Source organism: Schistocerca piceifrons, chromosome X, assembly GCF_021461385.2.
Source record: "Schistocerca piceifrons isolate TAMUIC-IGC-003096 chromosome X, iqSchPice1.1, whole genome shotgun sequence".
Lineage (NCBI taxonomy): Eukaryota > Metazoa > Arthropoda > Insecta > Orthoptera > Acrididae > Schistocerca > Schistocerca piceifrons.
Window position 1 is genome coordinate 761,975,715 of NC_060149.1, and position 20,935 is coordinate 761,996,649.

Here is a 20,935-nt window from a genome sequence, read left to right on the forward strand (position 1 = left end):
GCAACGCCAATTGGGGTGCAGATCGCTGTACACTACTGCAGCTCTACAGAGCCCTTGTTCAATCCCGCCTTGAGTATGGGAGTCTGGTTTATGGTTCGGCTGCACCCTCAGCATTGCGTTTGCTCGACCCAGTGCACCACTGTGGTGTTTGCCTAGTGACAGACGCTGTTAGGATGAGTCTGGTGAATAGTGTCCTGGTGGAGGCCGGAGTCCCTCCTTTGCAGGTTAGGCGTGCACAGTTGCTCTCCAGTTACATTGCATACGTTTGTAGTTCTCTTGCGCATCTGAATTTCGGTCTCCTTTTCCTGCCCGTGGCGGTTCATCTCCTGCATCGGCGGCCCAGGTCAGGGCTTACACTTGCAGTTCGTGTTCAAACCCTTCTGTCTGAACTTCAGTTGTTGCCTTCACCACCTACACTTGAGGTTCATTCACGAACACCTCAGTCGTGTACATCTAGGCTGCAGCTTCGATTCTCGTCACGTACCGGGGCCACGAAGTGGTTTACACCGATGGTTCGATGGCTAATGGTCATGTTGGCTTTGCCTATGGTCACGGAGGACATATAGAGCAGCATTCCTTGCGTGATGGCTGCAGTGTTTTCACTGCAGAGCTGGCGGCCATATCTCGTGCTCTTGAGCACATCCACTCATGCCCAAGTGAGTCATTTATCCTGTGTACTGATTCCTTGAGCAGCCTACAAGTTACTGACCAGTGCTACCCTCATCATCCTTTGGTAGCGACCATCCGGGAGTCCGTCTATGCCCTGGAATGGTCCAGTCATTCAGTGGTGTTTGTCCGGACCCCAGGTAAAGTAGGAATCCCAGGCAATGAATTTGCCGACAGGTTGGCTAAACGGGCTATGCAGAAACCGCTTATGGAGATCGGCTTCTCTGAAACTGACCTGAGCTCAGTATTACGCCGCAAGGTTTTGTGGCTTTGGGAGACAGAATGGCATAACCTCAGTATGCACAGCAAGCTGCGTGCCCTTGAGGAAACTACGAATGTGTGGAAGACCTCTGTGCGTGCCTCTGCGTGCCCTTAAGGAAACTACGAATGTGTGGAAGACCTCTGTGCGTGCCTCTCACAGGGACTCTGTGTTTCTCTGTCGGCTCCGCATTGGCCATACGTGGCTGTCTCATGGTTACCTCCTCCTTCGTGATGACCCACCTCAGTGTCACTGTGGCTCACGAATGACAGTCGTCCATCTCTTGCCGGACTGCTCACTTTCCGCCGCTCTGCAGCGGACTTTTAACCTTCCCAGCACCCTACCTTCAGTGTTGGGCAATAATGCCTCAACAGCAGCTTTAGTTTTACATTTTATTCTTGAGGGTGTGTTTTATCATTTTCTCCAAGTTTTAGCACATGTCCTTCATTCCTGTGTGTCCTCCACCCTCGTGCCTTCAGGGTGAGGGTTTTAATGTGTTGCAGAGTGGCTGGCTTTTCCTTTTTATCCTCATTGTCAGCCAGCCATGGTAACGTGCTTTTTTGATTTAAGATCTTCTACCTGTTTTTTGCGTCTTTGTGGTTTTCTTGCCCCCTTTTGTCCATTTAAGTGTGTTGACCTTCAGTCGTTGTCATTTTTCCTTTCATTCTGTTTGGTCTTGTCCCATTGTCTTACTCTCACCCTTGTGGCATTGTTTCCTTTGGATCAGTGGACCGATGACCTCATAGTTTGGTCCCTTCCTCACTCTTTTAAACCAACCAACTAGGCCACTCTTTGTGCAGTCTGTTGATTACTGGCTTGCCCAGCATTATTTGTGCCAGGTTTACTTAATTGGTACACTACATGGCTATGACAATTGAAGCATGATGTCCTCCCTCTCTCTAAAAAAAAAAAAGAAGAAGAAAAGACCTTATAGATGTGTGCTGATACGATGGATGACCATTGAGGCGAAATGGTCGTTAGTGGTAACCTCAGGTGAACCTGCCACACCGTAGTTTTATAACACCTACATAGGCAGTCAGTGCTCTCTATCTGGGTGGACTGTACAGAACCCAAGCTGTTTGTGGGAATGCATGTGGATCCCAACTAAGACGAAAGAAATATCTCCATGTTACGGGTGGGTCACTAGCAGTCACCAAAACCCTCTGGAACTGCACCAGGAAATTGAACTTTGATCATTGTTGAAAGGCACAATCTTGTCAGAATGTCTTTGTTGTGGAGTAGAAAAACACGATACCCTCAGCTACCATAAGGCCTTGTAAGTTGTAGGGACGTCATGGACATTGACACTGCTGAACTGAAAAAGTAGTGGGGAATCGGAAGCATAACAGAAGAGAGGAATTCGATGATGTAAGTGAATGGTGAACTGTAGAGAACTGTTGCCTTCACCGTAACATTCAGTTGGCTATCCTAGAACTCATCAAGGTTTTATTTATTATACTAAAAGTAAAACTTTAGGTACCCAATCTAATGTGGTGCTACAAATGCCAATGGTGTGGTAACACCACAGGAAAGACACCTTCAAAGCCAGGACATTATGTTCAGTGCCAGACTTCTGTCTAAATTGCTCAGATAGTCAGCTGCTAGGAGCAGGCATTGCGTGGTATTTTTAGAAGAAACGAAAATTGAAAAAATTATGTTGGTCATTAAAATTTCCTGTACTGAGAAAGAAATAACATAATACCTTGCAAGCTCCTCTGTTCTGCATCTACATACATACTCTGCAGGCCACCTAATGGTGCCCGACAGAGGGTAACTTGTACGAATGTTAGTCATTTTCTTTCCTGTTCCACTTGCAAACAGAGTGAGGGGAAAATGACTGTTCATATGCTACCATACGAGTCCTAATTTCTTTTACATTGTCTGTGCAGTCCATATGTGATGCTATGTTGGTGGCAGTAGAATTGTTCTGCAGTTGGCTGCAGATGCTGATTCTCTAAGTTCTCTCAGTAGTGTTTCGGGAAAAGAATGCCAGCTTTCCTCCGGGGATTACCATGTGGGTTCACGAAGTATCTCTGCAATACTTTCATGTTGATTGAACCTACTGGTAACAAATCTACCGACACGCTTTTGAATTGCTTTGATGTCTTCCTCTAATCCATCCTGATGTGGATCCCAAACACTCTAGCAGTACTCAATAATGAGTCTCACAAGTGTTCTATACACTATTGCCTGCCCCCCTCCCGTTTCCAGGGAAGAGAATGTTTTTATCACTTATATGAATGATATTCCATAACAGAATATTTGTTTGTAACCTATATAAAATCAGGTCACAGATATCAGGATATTTAGACTCAAAACTAAAGAAAATCCACTTCCGAACAACACTGTCTTCCATGCTCATGTGCAGTCAGGTGTCTGCTTATATGAACATGGTCTCCTATATAATGGACTTGTAAGAACTTTACAGTTAGTTGACTAGTTTTTGAAGCGATTGTCTCTGAAGCTGGGCGTTTTGCATTGAAATGCAATTTTGACGTTATTTTTGAATAGACTCGTCATTGATTTTGAAGGATATTATTGCGTTTTACTTAATAACGTGTACACATTTTATGGAAGTTTTAATGCTGCTTGGAAGTCCATGTTCAAAAGAAATGGACTTGGCTGTCTTTTAATCTAGGTACCTTAAATATCCTGTTAAATCATTGGGTCTTATCAATTGGTATGAGCCTCTTATGGTGGCTGTGAACCAGCACGCAATTAAGTTTTGCCATTTCATTTCCCCCCCTTTTTGTCATCTCTGCCTTTTGTGGTGCTACAATAAATGCAGAACACCATGTATTAAGAGATACAGTCTAAATGTGTGTATTTTTAAACAGTGGAGACATTGGGCCATAGTGTGTAGATGGAGGGAGAGGGGGGGGGGGCGGGGAGGAGGGGGGGGGGAGAGAGAGAGAGAGAGAGAGAGAGAGAGAGAGAGAGAGAGAGAGAGAGAGAGAGAGAGAGAGAGAGAGAGAGAGAGAGAGATTGTCTACATCTGACAAAGGACTTAGTATTTTAGCTTACAGTGTCAAACAGTCTTCTTTCAGTGTGCCTGTTTGCCACCAAGCACCTCCCATATGTGGTGAGTAGTAATCTATCTTTTTGATATGTAATTATCAGTTCCCTTAATTCTACTATAGAGTTTTTTATTGGAACACATCAAAAACTGAGCAGTTGTTGTGGTGAAAAACTACTATAACAACCTTAACTGTTTGCTTTCCAAATTTTTAATAAAAGAAGGAAGACTGACTAGTGATACCATTATTCAATATGTGTGGGCCATTTAAACATAATACTTTCTTCTTATTGCAGGAAATGGAAGTTGGATCCAAATGATAGTCGGCGTGCTATGGCTAAATTGTACAATGCTGCAGAGCAGTGCAAACACATTTTGTCCACAATGAGTACAGCTCATTGTTTTATTGAGTCTTTGTGTGAAGGAACAGACTTTAGCTACAATGTTACAAGAGCACGATTTGAAAATTTGATTAGTGCAGCTGTGAAAATGTGTACTGCCCCCATAGAAGAAGCACTGAGCCAAGCAGGTATCGATTGCAGAGACATAAACAAGGTGAGTCATCTGGTAGAGTTACTACCATTTTACAACATTACCCTTTCTCCATCCCTTCCCCAGTCCCTCATACCCTTCCATGCCCCCAACCCTCCCATTTACCATTCCCTTTTGCACTGTGTAACAATTCTGAGTCAGGTGTTTCTTCTTGTGATAATGCTCATGTTCTATTTCTTATTTTTTTTTTTTTTTTATTTTATTATACTGTATTGCTCTTCTGTGTCAGTGATTCAAGGCTATGACCATAGCATCATACTTTCAGGTGAATTTTCAAGCTCTATGTCTACATATGTACTCGGCAAGCCATCTTATGGTGCATGACAGAAGGTACCTTGTACCAACACTAATCATTTCCTTTCCTGTCCACTTGCAAATAGAGCAAGGGAAAAAGCAACTGTCTACGTGCCTCCATATGAACTGTAATATCTCTTATCTTATTGTCATGGTCCTTAAGCAAAATTTACTACATTGATGGCAGTAGAATCATTCTTCAGTCAGCAGCAAATGCTGATTCTCTGACTTTTCTCAATAGTATTTCACAAAAAGAATGTGGTCTTCCCTCCAGGGATTTCCATTTCAGTTCACGAAGCACCTTAGTAATAATCATTTGTTGATCGAACCTACTGGTAACAAACCAAGCAGCCTGCCTGTGAATTGCTTCGATGCTTCCTTTTATGCGACCTGGTGGGGATCCCAAACACTCGAGCAGTACTCAAGAATGGGTTGTACTAGTATTCTATACTTGGTCTCCTTTAAGGATGAACCACACATTCCACACGATATTAGGCAAGTGTACTAGTTTCTTTGGCTCTTCATTGTATGTCACAGATGCAAGGTGGTGGTGGTGGTGGTGGTGGTGGTGGTGGTGGTGGTGGTGATGATTTTACATTATTCTCCAGTTCTTTTCACTTACCTATGTTTCCTGTTAGGAAACACTGTGTGTGTGTGTGTGTGTGTGTGTGTGTGTGTGTGTGTGTGTGTGTGTGTGTGTGTGTGTGAATTCTCAAAATATGTGAATGCATAATGTTTGCCTAAAAGAACAGACACCATGGTGCAGAATCTGCAGCTATGAAAAATTATATGTAAATTGAAGGGGGATAACTGCTGTCAGCTGCCGCAGGACGTTAAGTGGAATTGGTGGCGATGAGCGAAAATGTGTACTGGACCGAGACTCAAATCTGGGCTCTCCTGCATACTAGACAGGTGCAGTAACCACTGAACCATCCGGGACACAGTGTGAAATTTAAACTTCTGTGATTTCTCCAAATAAATGTAGGCAAATGCCAGAACGGTTCCCTTGAAAGTGATGTGGGCGATTTCGTTCCCGATACCTGCATACACTGAGCTCGTACTCTCACTTCCTTGTCATTGGTGGGCTATAAGACCATAATCTTCACTTCTTCTTTTATTTACCATGAGTATTGCTGTCTAGTGTATACCAGCAGCAAGTGCAAGGCAAATAAATGAGAATATTAGTTCATATGTCTTAGCTGCTTCAGTTCAATTGTCAAGATTTTCAACTCCGATTAGTCTGTCGCAAGCTGTGCTGCTGTATGTAAGAAAGCAAAATGAGTGAACTCTGGAAGCACTCAGTATTTTTAGATATGTTGGTCACAGAATATGGGAAGTAGGAAGAACTTAAGAGCTCTTTTTTTTTTTTTTTTTTTATATATAGTGCATTTTGCCTGGTCTCAAGTTGATTATGGTTGTGTGATGTGTCAGTATGCTCAGTCATTCTAGATGAAAACCTGTGAAGCAGTCAATCATGCGGAAATAGTGTTGGCCACCAAACCTTTTATGATCAGCTCCACTGTATGCTCTGAGGCTAGCAAACCACCTCTTGTAATTGCATAGCAGCTCATCATGGTGTGAGAAGATTATAAAGTTTCCTCAGTGCAGAAGACACAGGCACACCATATCGTCGGTCACCCATTGACAGAAAAACACACTGAATAACAATTTGTGAGCACGTATCGAGCCTTTGGAATACATAGAAGTCTGGGGAAGCTCATGGAGGCCAGACGGATTGAACTTTAAAATGGTAAGTAGGTTATTAGTAAATGTTACTACATGTGACATAAGAGGGTGAACCTTCCATCTACTAGCCACAATTACAAGAATTGTGCAATTGAACATCTCACAGACAAAGTTGTAATTGCCGCATGTGCCTTTAGAGTTGTTACCAATGCAGAATGTAAAATTTATTAATCAAACTCTAGAACCTGACCTAATCCATTCCCTGGAATGATTTATTGCTGTGCAGGAAGGGGTCATTTCATCCAAGCACTTAATGCAACACGTAGAGCATTTCAGAGAAGGATGACGACATATGACAATGATTGTGAGTGCTGCAGTACCAAGTGCTACAGTGGCTCTGACTCTGGTGCATGTAGCTTTTATTCTTTTGAGGTGGAGAGCCAGTCATCAGCATAAACCACCAATAATCCAGGTTTTAGTAGACTAGATCCATAGAGCATAAGAGAGAGTGAGAGTATAACTTTGTAGTGTGAATGTAGAGTAGGTGTAAATTTAGGATTAAGAGAAAAGGAAGCACTGGGACAAGCCATGAAGGTTTAAATTGCCGGAAGTGAAAACAAGTGCAAAAAGAAGACTTCTAAGCAAATAGCAATAAGCAGCTTAGTAAGAAAGATTTGATGCCGTATCTAACACGTCAGCAACTTGCTAGTTGTTTTGGGTATAAAATTTATTTGTAATTTGTACAAACAAGTAGTGTGATATGAAAATGGTGCGCGTGCGGGTGCGGGTGCAGGTGCACGTGCGTGTGTGTAGGGGGGGGGGGGGGGGGGCGGCACTTGTAAAGTAGTATAACACAATATAGTTAGCCTTACTCAAATTCAAAGAAGCCATCGAGGCAACTATTTAATATCGGAAGAATTTTTTAATTAATATTGTATTTAACTTTTCTTGCAATATAAGACACACAGATAAATAACATTTACACTACCAGAAAAAAACTTTAATAATGAATGTAAAGTACATTCTTTTTGAAGCATGCAGAAATCTTTTAGATCTTCACTAATTTGTCAGGTCCTTTCTCTCCTAAATTATTTCTTAATTTTGACCAAACAAGCCAGTAGGTGGAGAAGATCCTCTCAATGGATGCAGTGCTAGCAGGGCAAGAAAAGGGGCCTAATAAAGTAATTGTAAGAATGGGTTACATTTTGAATAAGTTAATAATAGGAATTTTAATTGAACTATCGTCAATGTGAAAAATAGAAAAAACAATAAAACCCACAAAAACTAAATTTGACCCACTGGGTTGGATTTTTTTTTTTTTTTTTTTTTAAATACCCAAGTTTATCTCAACTCTCATGTATGGCCATATTAGAGTAAATCTGAGCAGTGCATTGCCACAGCTATGAAAGCAGGCGAGCACGGGATGTTGTCACTGTAATAATTCAACAAGGCCAGTGCAGTGTTTTGATGTAGGTTAGCTTGTTGAAACAGTGAACTCAGCAGTGCTGCATATACTAATGCAGCAAAGGGCAAGGCAGTTGTCCAAACTGACAGTGGCAGTGGATTTTTTGGATACGTGACTGATAGTGCTGCATATGCATGAATGAATGGTGCACTGCTATTGACAATAAGTACAAGTAATTTTTGTAATGGATTTATTCTTAGTCTTGCAGCCGAATTGGGGCGACAGGGTTTTGCCAAATGAGGATACCACGTGGACCTGCCAATAAAAAGTCACTGGTTTGAGGCCACAGATGGACAACAGCTCTATACACTAAGTCCCTCCCCACAATTAGTCCCAATTTGCAGTGGACTACACCAGGTCATCTCCAGTAGCATGGCTGACCACTGCTCAGAGTGCAGCAGGTATCCACACTAGGCATCTTCACATGGTAGGCATCCCCTACTGTGACTCAGCTGGGTGTCAGCCGGGGCCACACAGCATCGTCAAGAACATGCTGCAAACGCTCAGGGCAAAAGCCGCATCAGTATTGTGTGGAATGTGAGCAGCCAGCACAGTGGAATTCAGTGGCCAGCTGGCCACTGATAGTCTATCGAGCAGCTGAGATGTCTCAATGTAAGAACTTGTTAGATTTGTAGCTGCCTTTCCCTGGAACCTCTCGGGCTCCCACCTCGCCTCCGTCGCCTGTTTGCACCGTGCTGGCTCATAGCCACTCCACCCTGCACCAGGGAACACTGTAGTTAGCACACTGAATTCATATTCAGAAGGACCAGAGTTCAAATCGACATCGAGCCATTCACATTTAGGGTTGTCATAGTCCCTCCCTCTCCCCCTCTGAAATAGATATAGCATTTGCTGGGATTGTTCGTTACAGAAAAGCTTGTCCTATTTCCTTCCTCATTTTGATCATATCTGTGCTTGTGTTCTCTCTCTCTAATTACAATGAACGGTACATTGCAATCTATTATCTTCCTTTTCCTTTCTTTGTGGTTTTTGAGAAGGACAATGAGTGCTATTGCATCAGTTGTCACTTTGATTCCATACTAAACTGCAAGCACAAGGTTTCATTTCATATCAGTGTGATTCAAAGGAAGAATTACACAGTAATTAAATTTCCAGAGATTTCCATGAATTTTGCCTTTAAGCAGGCAAAATATCTGCTTGCCATCTTCTTCCAGGGCAATGATGTGGAGCACATTTGGTAATGCACAATTCATCAGTTGTCATTTATAGAGTCTATTTTTCACAAATTTTTAATCCTGAAAGTGGTTCTTCATGTCAGAAGGTGACACTGGCATTGACAGAGGCAGTCTGTCACTCCCTTGCCATTCCTAAAGCAGTTGACCTGATCTTAAACATATTTTATGTTGGCATCTTCTATACTGTTGCTGTTTTCCCCAATCTGTAAGACATGGTGTATACGACCCGGGACAACCGGGAGATCTGGGAAAAACCCGGGAATTTGTTCATCTGGGAGAAAACCAGGAAAAACCAGGGAATTTTTTAGAATTCTGGAAATTTTTCGTTGTTTTAGTTTCCAGTTAAATTTGTGTAACTTTGACTGGTAAGAACCAATACTCTAACAAAGGATATTAGTGTATCCCGCTACTCCAGAATAATACTGCAGCATTAAAACATGAACGAGAGAAAAAAAATGAAAATAAAACTTAAATTGCAAAGGAAATGCGCCATATAAAATAACACAGTGCACGTACAAGCGTCTGTCAACAGCAAAATGTGTTAAAGGCTGTAGGAAGACTATGCAATGCTTCATAACAACGAATTGCCTGCGATGAGTGTGGCGTCCCAACTGTTTAAATTAGATTCATTTAAGCAGTTACGAGCGGGCTCATGCACACGCATGTGAGTGATACCTTCTCCCGCTTCTGGCTGCAGAAATGTGGCTGTTGGCTGTGCAACCAGCCACATGGGGTACCTGGAAAAATTTTACTGGCGCGCCCAAGCTGCCACATTGACGCGTGCGCAGCAGTCCTGGATCTAGTGGGGGGGGGGGGGGGGGGCGCAAACAGTTGTATCTGAACCGGGCAACAATTGCGGGGGGAGAGGGCAGATTCATATTCTTGAGGGGGAAAAAACCTTCTTTTACAAAGCACCTAGCATCCGGCGCACGTCGGTCTGTCGATTGTTCATATGATTTTGAAATGCACCTCTGCTGGTTTTTGGACATTACATTTTTGAACACATTCTAATTTGATTTTTGAATGCATGCATAGTGTACGTGATATCTCTGCCAGGGGAATCCTCATCACATCTAGACGTGAACTTTCCTCCAGACAAAACGGGACGGAGCTATACGAGCTGAGCGGAATAAAGCCAAACCGGTGAATGCCAACTGCTGCTTGTTCATGTGGTTGATTTGGTTTGCAAATGTTCAGCGTTGTTATAATTACTAGCGAAATCTATAGATTCAGATTACCATAGTTGAAATAAATGGCTAACAGGAATAACAGGTAAGAAAGATTTTGTATTATCTTCTCGGTGTATCCAAGAAAGTGAATTTTGACGGAAAATTTTTGGCCACATCGCTACATTAGACAGGGCCAGTTGTAGTCACGAGCTAGCAGCTGCTTAAGTTCCATTCTGGGAGTAGTGCGGAAAATGCATTGTACGAACACATACTAACACCTAACCAGAGAATAATCGCTGGATAACTAAACCAGTGATTGTGACAGGGTTAGTAAAGTTAAACGGAGAATGAGTTTTGACAGTAGTAGGAATAGTTACAGAGTTAATGATGACAAGATTGTTTGTTAGTACGAGGAAGGAGAAGAAATGGGGACATCACACAAATTATGGAAGAATATGACGATCCCAAATTCATACAAAAATTTTATTCTCGTGCATGAAACTGGAGCATATGAATGAAATTTGAAACTAGTTCCTAACATAAAGCTTTTTGATTGTAGCAGGAAAATAGATATTTTGTGCTGCTACTTCATGAATTATATTGCTGTAATATAAAAATGATCATTATTGCCAAAACAGTCTTCCTTATTTGGTGTGTGTTACAATTGCTGCAGTATTGGAATGGCCTATTTCGTTTTATCCAGGAAACAGTGACAAAACAGATGTAGTTAGATTGAGAAACCACACCATTCTTGGGTACTATTTGTATTAACAGCTTTTTCAGTATTAGACGACATTTCGATTTATCATGTAGCAAAATGTAGCAAAATGTTTGACAAACTTTGATGAGGTAATAGCTCTTTCGCAGAAAGGAAAGCACACCATGTAAAGCTGTAGCAAGATTAGAGAGAAAAATCACTAGGACCTAAGGATTGAAGAAATGTGTACTGTCTTGCATGTCTCTTGTCTTTACTGGTTTTAGGTATCCTATATTTAATTTTATGTCACACAGAAGAGCAAGTTATTAGCTAATAGGTAATAAAGAGTCCTGATTTTGTGAAGAGTTCTTGTTCTCCTGGTTACAAATAATCCCATCCAGTATTAATTGCATGTTTTTTAAAAATAAGAGGGGCAGAATGTCAAACCGGCTGACTGGGAGAAGGAGAGACACTACAGGAATTTTAATTTCCACAGTCCTGAAATAGTTTGATGGGATCCGTTACAAAATATACACCTTTGAGTTACACAGAGCGAAATACAGTGATGTGTGGTATAAGAATGTTGTTTGAAGAGGCGTGGCACTGCACTTCGGCACACTTAAGACCAAATAACATCTCTTACATTTCCTCTCAGATACATGTTTTATGTATCGGACTCTTCAGAAAGATGTGCGCTACAAAATGAACTTTTTTGAATATTTTTTTTTTTTTTATGTGTGCAGAGCAGTCTGAGCTATAGTGGAGGGTCTCCACGTGACACGTGTTTACGTTTAGTGATTTTTGTGTTTCCTCTTCGTTTACTGCTCTCACGTCAAATGAAAAAAAGACATATTTCTGTGGTTGGGAGCTATCAAGTGAATTAAAATACATTCACATAATTATGGTAGGCTAAAATGTGTTACTAGTTTCAGAATTTATTTTATTTCCACCTTTCTGACAGTCAAGCATTAATCACCTTGCAGAACAGTGTAGTTATTTTTGTCGGTTTTCTAAAGAAATTTGGCTTTTATTAAGCTTTCCTGCTGAGGCAGTAAATTTGACACGCAGTGTTTAATTCCACTCCATTGGCTAGTTTCAACTGTTCACTGCATTTCAAGTGCACGATTCCATCTTCTAGCACGTACGGAATTATGCCATAATAAAGATCCAAACATGAGATAATACAGTACTGGTACACCAAGAAAATTTACATCCTGAAAACCACACTGAAAAGCTTAATGTGAGGTTGAGGCCTACATCATTGGGAATCTGGACATGCGAATGTGCGCTTTAAGTCAAACTATGCTTTTTAGTATGGTTCACGAACTTCCGATGCTCTTGGTGTGTCCTCTGATGTCTTGTTTATCTTATGACATAATGTAAGAAAGATCTTTTAATGTTTTACATGTACGAACATACGGGCTTCCTACGTCACCGTAGCTGTACAAGCGTGGTGACGCCTCTTATCTGGTGCTCTCTGGCAACTGCTGAAATGAATCTATTTTTAACAGGTCGCAGGAAAATATTGAGAATTGCGGTTCGAAAAGCGATATTTTCAAAGTAAATTTCCTTTTACGCAAACGGAACTATGTGCAAGAATGTACAATGTATTTCTTAAATCGGAGAGTGTTTGCTCTCATTTAAAAAGCAACTCTTTGATGACGAGCCATTTAGAAGAATTTTGAGCCCAGAAGATCAGAGATTTATGTCGGTATTAAAAATTTTACTGGTGTATTTGTGTGATGTATCTTAAAGTGGAACATGCACTAAACAGATCAACATTATATGTGAAAGCTTAGCTTCTCCTGTAGCTTATTAATATTCGAGACAAATATTCTATGTGAAAGCTTTGCTTTTCGTGTAGCAACACTATGGATATTAACTTAAGCCATCGACTTTTCCTTTGGTGGAATTCGAATTTATACTTTCTTAATACAAAAAATATGCAGCATACATGTTGGTGCCCATCAAAGATCTTCCCAGAACGTGTTTTTTCCCCCTGAGTTTCATTTTCTAAAGTGCTGAGAAATTCTATCCTGCTGTATAAAACCATATCCGTTCAAAGGATTGATAAGTTTTACAGTTCTGACGGAAAGTATAATGTCAGTTAACAGGGAAAAAGTGTGTTTTCACACGGGAGAAAATGTATTTTTCACTGGGAGATCCAGGAATTTTTTCTCCTTGTCCCCGTATACACCCTGTAAGAGATCTGTGTGTTCCATAATTGTTCTATTCCAATGTTATAAGACTTATTCCACTGTCTACAGTAGATACCCTGTGGAGAGTTTGCTGTGTGAATGCCATGACATGTATGAAAATGGTCATGTGCACTGATGTACATCCAGCACACATTGACACTGATATAAAGGAAAATTGGCTGCTCTTTTGGCTAGGCCATGTACCTTTTGTAGCTCATACAGTATATTCTGTATATTGTGTCTTTTGTGATGTACGTAGATTGCTGAGCTTCATTTAGAAGGAAGATATCAACTCAAACTAACATTTATTTGTCTTGTAAAGTAGTTTTTTCTGTCAGATTTATACCTTTTGTGTTTATATTTTGAGATGTCTTACACATGAAGCTGTTCTCATCCTTATTGGTAACAGGTATAGTTAATTTGAAATAAATTTGTGATTGACTGTTCAGTGAGTCAAAATATGGGGAAGAGGCATCATACAATTGTTGTTCTTTGTTGCACTGCACATGCTTATTGTGATGCTGTCTCTAGAGAGCATGAGGATTTATAAGTGATACCATACTGCAAATTGTCTCGCATTGCTGCTGCTCCTCCATTGACTCACTTGTGAAACACAAAGCTGTTTCTGTCAAACAAAGTGTGCTACTTTACATATCATTTCACCTGGTGGCTGTGTGTGTGTGTGTGTGTGTGTGTGTGTGTGTGTGTGTGTTTTTTGCCTTCTACTTATGAAGCTGTGGCCAAAAGCTATAAGTGAGTGTCTTTTAATTGTGTTGTCTGCAACTTGTTGTTTCTTCTTCACAGTAAGTAGCAATCTGTCTTTTCCTACATTGCTGATATTCTTTTCTGGAGTTTCCATTGTTTGATTACACATTACTGAATTGTTTAAGAATTACTATATTGCCCAGAGTAAGATTTATGTTACTAGTTACATAAGCTCCCTCTTGTATGTCTATTTAACTTTTCAGACCTTTCCTTATTTCTACTAATGTTATGAGTGTACTACAGAATTCTGAAATATTTCTTTTAGGTGCTCCTGTGCGGTGGATCTGCGAAAATCCCGATAATTCAGCAATCTGTCTCAGAAATGTTTCCCAATTCAGAGTTATTATGTAGTGTAAATCCCGATGAACTGATTGCCCTGGGTGCTGCGAAGCATGGTAGTTATCTGAAAGAACCATTTGACCCAGGTTGTGATCATCTATCATATGATATCCCAGTTGTAACAAAATCAATTTTTATGAAGGTAAGGAACTCAGTTAGTGTAGTTCTGATTTAGTCCTATATCATCACATGATCTCCTTGTGAAGATCAGCAGTTAGGAACTTCTTGAGTGGTTTTGAATGGTTGGTGTGCGTAAATACTTTTATTATTATTATTTCTTTACTTTCTCAGACGTTAAGTCTGGTTAAAAATGGGACGTGACGCGGACCTTGATCAAGCGTCACTTCCTTTTAACTGTACGGTATATGTTATATTGCATTTAGGAGCTTTCGGGTAATTGAACATGTATCAATAATTACGGATTTCTGTAATTGTATATATAAGTTTGGATGTAGCTGTATTGTATTGATGTAATGGTGGATATTGTGTGGTATGACTCCTGTAGTTGATAGTATAATTGGTATGATGTCAACTTTATTCTGATGCCACATGTCCTTGACTTCCTCAGCCAGTTGGATGTATTTTTCAATTTGTTCTCCTGTTTTCTTTTGTATATTTGTTGTATTGGGTATGGATATTTCGATTAGTTGTGTTAATTTCTTCTTTTTATTGGTGAGTATGATGTCAGGTTTGTTATGTGGTGTTGTTTTATCTGTTGTAATGGTTCTGTTCCAGTATAATTTGTATTCATCATTCTCCAGTACATTTTGTGGCGCATACTTGTATGTGGGAACGTGTTGTTTTATAAGTTTATGTTGTAAGGCAAGCTGTTGATGTATTATTTTTGCTACATTGTCATGTCTTCTGGGGTATTCTGTATTTGCTAGTATTGTACATCCACTTGTGATGTGATCTACTGTTTCTATTTGTTGTTTGCAAAGTCTGCATTTATCTGTTGTGGTATTGGGATCTTTAATAATATGCTTGCTGGAATATCTGGTATTTATTGTTTGATCCTGTATTGCAATCATGAATCCTTCCGTCTCACTGTATATATTGCCTTTTCTTAGCCGTGTGTTGGATGCGTCTTGATCGATGTGTGGCTGTGTTAGATGATACGGGTGCTTGCCATGTAGTGTTTTCTTTTCCCAATTTACTTTCTTCGTATCTGCTGATGTTACATGATCTAAAGGGTTGTAAAGGTGGTTATGAAATTGCAGTGGTGTAGCCGATGTATTTATATGAGTGATTGCTTTGTGTATTTTGCTAGTTTCTGCTCGTTCTAGAAAGAATTTTCTTAAATTGTCTACCTGTCCATAATGTAGGTTTTTTATGTCGATGAATCCCCTTCCTCCTTCCTTTCTGCTTAATGTGAATCTTTCTGTTGCTGAATGTATGTGATGTATTCTATATTTGTGGCATTGTGATCGTGTAAGTGTATTGAGTGCTTCTAGGGGTGTGTTACTCCATTTCACTACTCCAAATGAGTAGGGCAATATTGGCATAGCATAAGTATTTATAGCTTTTGTCTTGTTTCTTGCTGTCAATTCTGTTCTCAGTATTTTTGTTAGCCTTTGTCTATATTTTTCTTTTAGTTCTTCTTTAATATTTGTATTATCTATTCCTATTTTTTGTCTGTATCCTAGATATTTATAGGCATCTGTTTTTTCCATCGCTTCTATGGAGTCACTGTGGTTTTTCAATATGTAATCTTCTTGTTTAGTGTGTTTTCCCTTGACTATGCTATTTTTCTTACAGTTGTCTGTTCCAAAAGCCATATTTATATCATTGCTGAATACTTCTGTTATCTTTAGTAATTGGTTGAGTTGTTGATTTGTTGCTGCCAGTAGTTTTAGATCATCCATGTATAGCAAATGTGTGATTTTGTGCGGGTATGTTCGAGTAATATTGTATCCATAATTTGTATTATTTAGCATGTTGGATAGTGGGTTCAGAGCAAGGCAGAACCAGAAAGGACTTAATGAGTCTCCTTGGTATATTCCACGCTTAATCTGTATTGGCTGTGATGTGATGTTATCTGAATTTGTTTGAATATTAAGTGTGGTTTTCCAGTTTTTCATTACTATGTTTAGAAACTGTATCAATTTAGGATCTACTTTGTATATTTCCAATATCTGTAGTAACCCTGAGTGGGGTACACTATCAAAAGCTTTTTGGTAATCAATGTATGCGTAGTGTAGCGACCTTTGTTTAGTTTTAGCTTGATATGTCACCTCTGTATCTATTATCAGTTGCTCTTTACATACTCGTGCTCCTTTGCAGCAGCCTTTTTGTTCTTCATTTATAATTTTGTTCTGTGTTGTATGTGTCATTAATTTCTGTGTAATGACTGAAGTTAATATTTTGTAGATTGTTGGTAGGCATGTTATGGGGCGATATTTAGCTGGGTTTGCTGTGTCTGCTTGGTCTTTAGGTTTCAGATAGGTTATTCCATGTGCAAGTGTATCAGGGAATGTGTATGGGTCTGCAATGTAACTGTTAAATAATTTAGTTAGATGTGAATGTGTTGAGGTGAACTTCTTTAGCCAGTAATTTGCTATTTTATCTTTTCCAGGGGCTTTCCAATTGTGGGTAGAATTAATTGCTTGGGTGACTTCATGTTGCAAAATTATCACTTCAGGCATTTGTGGTATCATCTTGTATGTGTCTGTTTCTGCTTGTATCCATCGTGCATGCCTGTTATGTTGTACCGGGTTTGACCGTATGTTGCTCCAGAAGTGTTCCATGTCTGTTATGCTTGGTGGATTGTCTATTTTAATGTGTGTGTTATCTATTGTTTGGTGAAATCTCTTTTGGTTTGTGTTGAATGTTTGGTTTTGTTTCCTTCTATTTTCACTTTTTTTGTATCTTCTAAGTCGTTTGGCCAATGCTTGTAATTTCTGCTTCTTTTCATCTAATTGCTCTATCGCTTCTTGTGAGATTTTACCTAACCCTTTTCGTTATTTCATTTCTTATAAATTGTGTTAGCTGTCCGATGTCTTTTCTCAGTTTTTTTATTCTGATCTGTAGTCGGTGTTGCCATGCTGGTTTTGTGGGTTTCTTCTGTGTACTGGTTTGTTCTGATCTCTGCCTAGTGTGTATATTTAGTGTAGTGAGTGCTCCTATATAAACCAGTAGTTGTAACTCTTCCATAGTTGTATTTTCATTTATTTTGTTATGTATGATTTTGTTGATAGTTTTTATTGTTGTTTCGACTTGTGGGTTATTTGGCGGTCTATGCAAGAATGGTCTAATGTCTGTATTTGTGTCTTTGTATTCTATATATGTCAGCTGAATTTTTTCTTCTATATCTAACATGTCTCTTCGTATTCTATTTGTGCTTGTTCTGGTGGCTGTCTTAAGATTTTGTTTTCCTCTAATTGTTTAATTGATGCATGTTGGTCTTTGTTTGTTTGCTCTGGCTTTTGTTGAAGTTTGGAGAACAAACCTTCACCAAGGAGTCAAAAAGTATATTGCTCCCTCCTACGTATATCTCGCAAAGAGACCATGAGGATAAAATCAGAGAGATTAGAGCCCACACAGAGGCATACTGACAATCTTTCTTTCCACGAACAATAAGAGACTGGAATGGAAGGGAGAACCCGATAGAGGTACTCAAGGTACCCCCCGCCACACACAATCAGGTGTCTTGCAGAGTATGGATGTAGATGTAGATATTACTATATAACTAATTCCTTGAATATAATAGAGGGAAACATCACACGTGGGAAAAATATATTTAAAAACAAAGATGATGTGACTTACAAAACGAAAGCGCTGGCACGTCGATAGACACACAAACAAACACAAACGTGCACACAAAATTCTAGCTTTCGCAACCAGCGGTTGCTTCGTCAGGAAAGAGGGAAGGAGAGGGAAAGACGAAAGGATGTGGGTTTTAAGGGAGAGGGTAAGGAGTCATTCCAATCCCAGGAGCGGAAAGATTTACCTTAGGGGGGAAAAAAAGGACAGGCACACACTCTCTCTCTCGCGCGCACACACACACACACACACACACACACACACACACACACACACACACACACACACACACACACACACACACACACATCCATACACACATACACAGTCACAAAACTGTGAGACTGTGTATGTGCGTGTGGATATGTGTATGTGCGCGCGCGCGAGTGTATACCCCTTTTTTCCCCCTAAAGTAAGTCTTTCCGCTCCCGGGATTGGAATGACTCCTTACCCTCTCCCTTAAAATCCACATCCTTTCGTCTTTCCCTCTCCTTCCCTCTTTCCTGACGAAGCAACCGCTGGTTGCGAAAGCTAGAATTTTGTGTGCATGTTTGTGTTTGTTTGTGTGTCTATCGACGTGCCAGCGCTTTCGTTTGGTAAGTCAAATCATCTTTGTTTTTAAATATAACTAATTCCTTGATGTGATAACAATCCATTTTTATATTTCAAGAAGAAAACTTAAGTTCACATTGTCATAAACAAGGGTATTTCATATAAGGAGGTAAAAAGCTAATAATTATAGTGGAAAACTAGTTGAAATGGAATTGTTGAAATTTACGTCACATAAAGAACTTAAACTTTAGGATTAAAGACCACTCGATGAAAAGCAGAAGTGTTGGGATGTTGACAGGCACAGACAAAAGAAAGAACACTTGCAGACTTTTGTAGTTATCCATTGAAGAGTTAGAGTATAAAACACACACACACACACACACACACACACACACACACACACACACACACACACACAAAAAATAGACTAATGGTGCCAATGCTGTTTTGTGGCAGATGCAGTGGTTGTGATGGGGGTAGAACGTGCTGGGTGCTTGGATTGGGCCTTGGTCTGCCACAGGGATATAATCCCTGGGTCATGGGGTTGGGAGTTTGGGTTGGCATAGGGATGGGCTAGGCTGTTCTGTAGTTTGGGTGAGCGACAGAACACCACTTTAGGAGGGATGGGAAGGATCCCTGGTAGGATGTCCCTCATTTCAGAGCAGGATGAGATATAATCATAGCCCTGGCGATGGATATGGTTCCATTGTTCCAGCCAGGGTGATGCAGGTTCACAAGGGAAGTGCTGCTTTGTAACTGACTTGTAGGGATTGTGGTAGGATTGGGGATGTGTGAGGCAATGGCACAGTAAATATGTTTGTGGACTAGGTTTGGGGATGGGGGTTGTATCATGTGTCTGTGAAAACCGTTGTGAAGGCTTCAGCATGTTGAGCAAGGGGGTTCTCACCACTGCAGATATGTCATTCTTGGGTGGCTACGCAGCATGCGAGGGATTTTTTCTTGTGAAAGGGATAACAGCTGTTGAAATACAAGTATCGTTGGTGGTTAGTCAGTTTAATGTGGACAGAAGTGTGGACAGAAGCCAGGCAACCTGTGAAAGCAGCCATTACTCTGCTGCAAATGCAGGACAATCCTTTGTCAGTATGACTACCAAGCAATAGTTGCAGATGAGTCATCTTGAAAACACATCATCCAGTCCCATAATCATCCTAGCCTCATTATTTGGTAACCCACTGCCCCTGCACACTTCAACTAACATGCCCCAGGGGGCTCAGAATTCTTCCATGAGTTCGTGCATGGTGCTCACAGGGCCCCAAGTTATTGCAGACCATTCTTCCTTCCTGGGCTGCATTTCCTTCCCCCGTGTCCTTTCACTGCCTTCTCTCCTTCCCCGCTGCCACCTCCTCCCCCTTCCTCGATTATCTTATTTACGTCGACCTGGCTATCCATCTGGTTTCCTGTATTCCTTGCAGTTTTGTTTCCCTCGCTTTTTCTCTTTCATCCTTTTTGGCGTTATTGGTCCCTCTTTGTGGTTTGACCCCACTTCTAAATTTTCTTATATGAATGTGTAGTGTCTGTTCTTTTGAAGCAACAGACACCACACAGATCCCACAGCTGTGAACACTATATGTAATTGGAAGGGGACATTAAGCGGAATCGGCGGCATCAAGCGAAAATGTGTACTGGATCGGTATTTGAGCCCGGGATCTCCTGCTTACTAGGGAGGTGCGATAACCATTGTGACATCCAGGACAAAGCATTATCGCAACTGTGTGAACTACTTTGGTACGTCTCACGGCCAATCCACACTCCCGCCAAGTGGTACCTATCTGCAGTCCCTATCAATTATACTCCCGTCGCTACTCAGTTTCCCACAGGTGGTCAGATGTATTTCGTGCATTCACACTGAAGAAAGTGGATCCATTGCCCGTCCAGACTTACGTGAATGCGTAGTGTTTGTTCCTTCAAAAGAACACACACCATGTAGCTACTGCAACTGTGAACACTATTTGTAAATGGAAGGGCGGTCACTGCTGTCAGCTACACGGGGACATTAAGATGATTCCACTGAATGTCCCACTGCAGCTGACTGCTGTTATCCTCCTTCCATTTACATCTAAATTTTCTGTTTGTAGTGTGAGCCATTTGGGGAAGAACTCCCTCCTCAGTGTCTATGGCATGGATTCCTCTGCCCACTTCCCTCCTCTCTTCCCTCCCTGCCATAGCCCCCCTCCACTTCGATCACCAGCACGTCTAGCCAGCGCGTGTGGTGGGACTGTTATGTACCCATCTGACTGACCCCCTTGACAACACAGGACACACTTCTGATGCCTGAGCTGTTGCCTCCTCATATGTGCC

General features: G+C 40.8%; 1 protein-coding gene across 2 annotated transcripts in view; it reads left to right on the forward strand.

The window, feature by feature from the left end:
- LOC124721928 (heat shock 70 kDa protein 14-like) overlaps window positions 1-20,935 on the forward strand; it is a 146,639-nt gene that overhangs the window by 108,253 nt on the left and 17,451 nt on the right. For both annotated transcript variants that reach the window (XM_047247084.1, XM_047247085.1), the window contains exons 6-7: window positions 4,238-4,496; window positions 14,229-14,444. In XM_047247084.1, coding sequence (XP_047103040.1) covers window positions 4,238-4,496; window positions 14,229-14,444 — 475 coding nt within the window. The remainder of the gene's footprint in view (window positions 1-4,237; window positions 4,497-14,228; window positions 14,445-20,935) is intronic.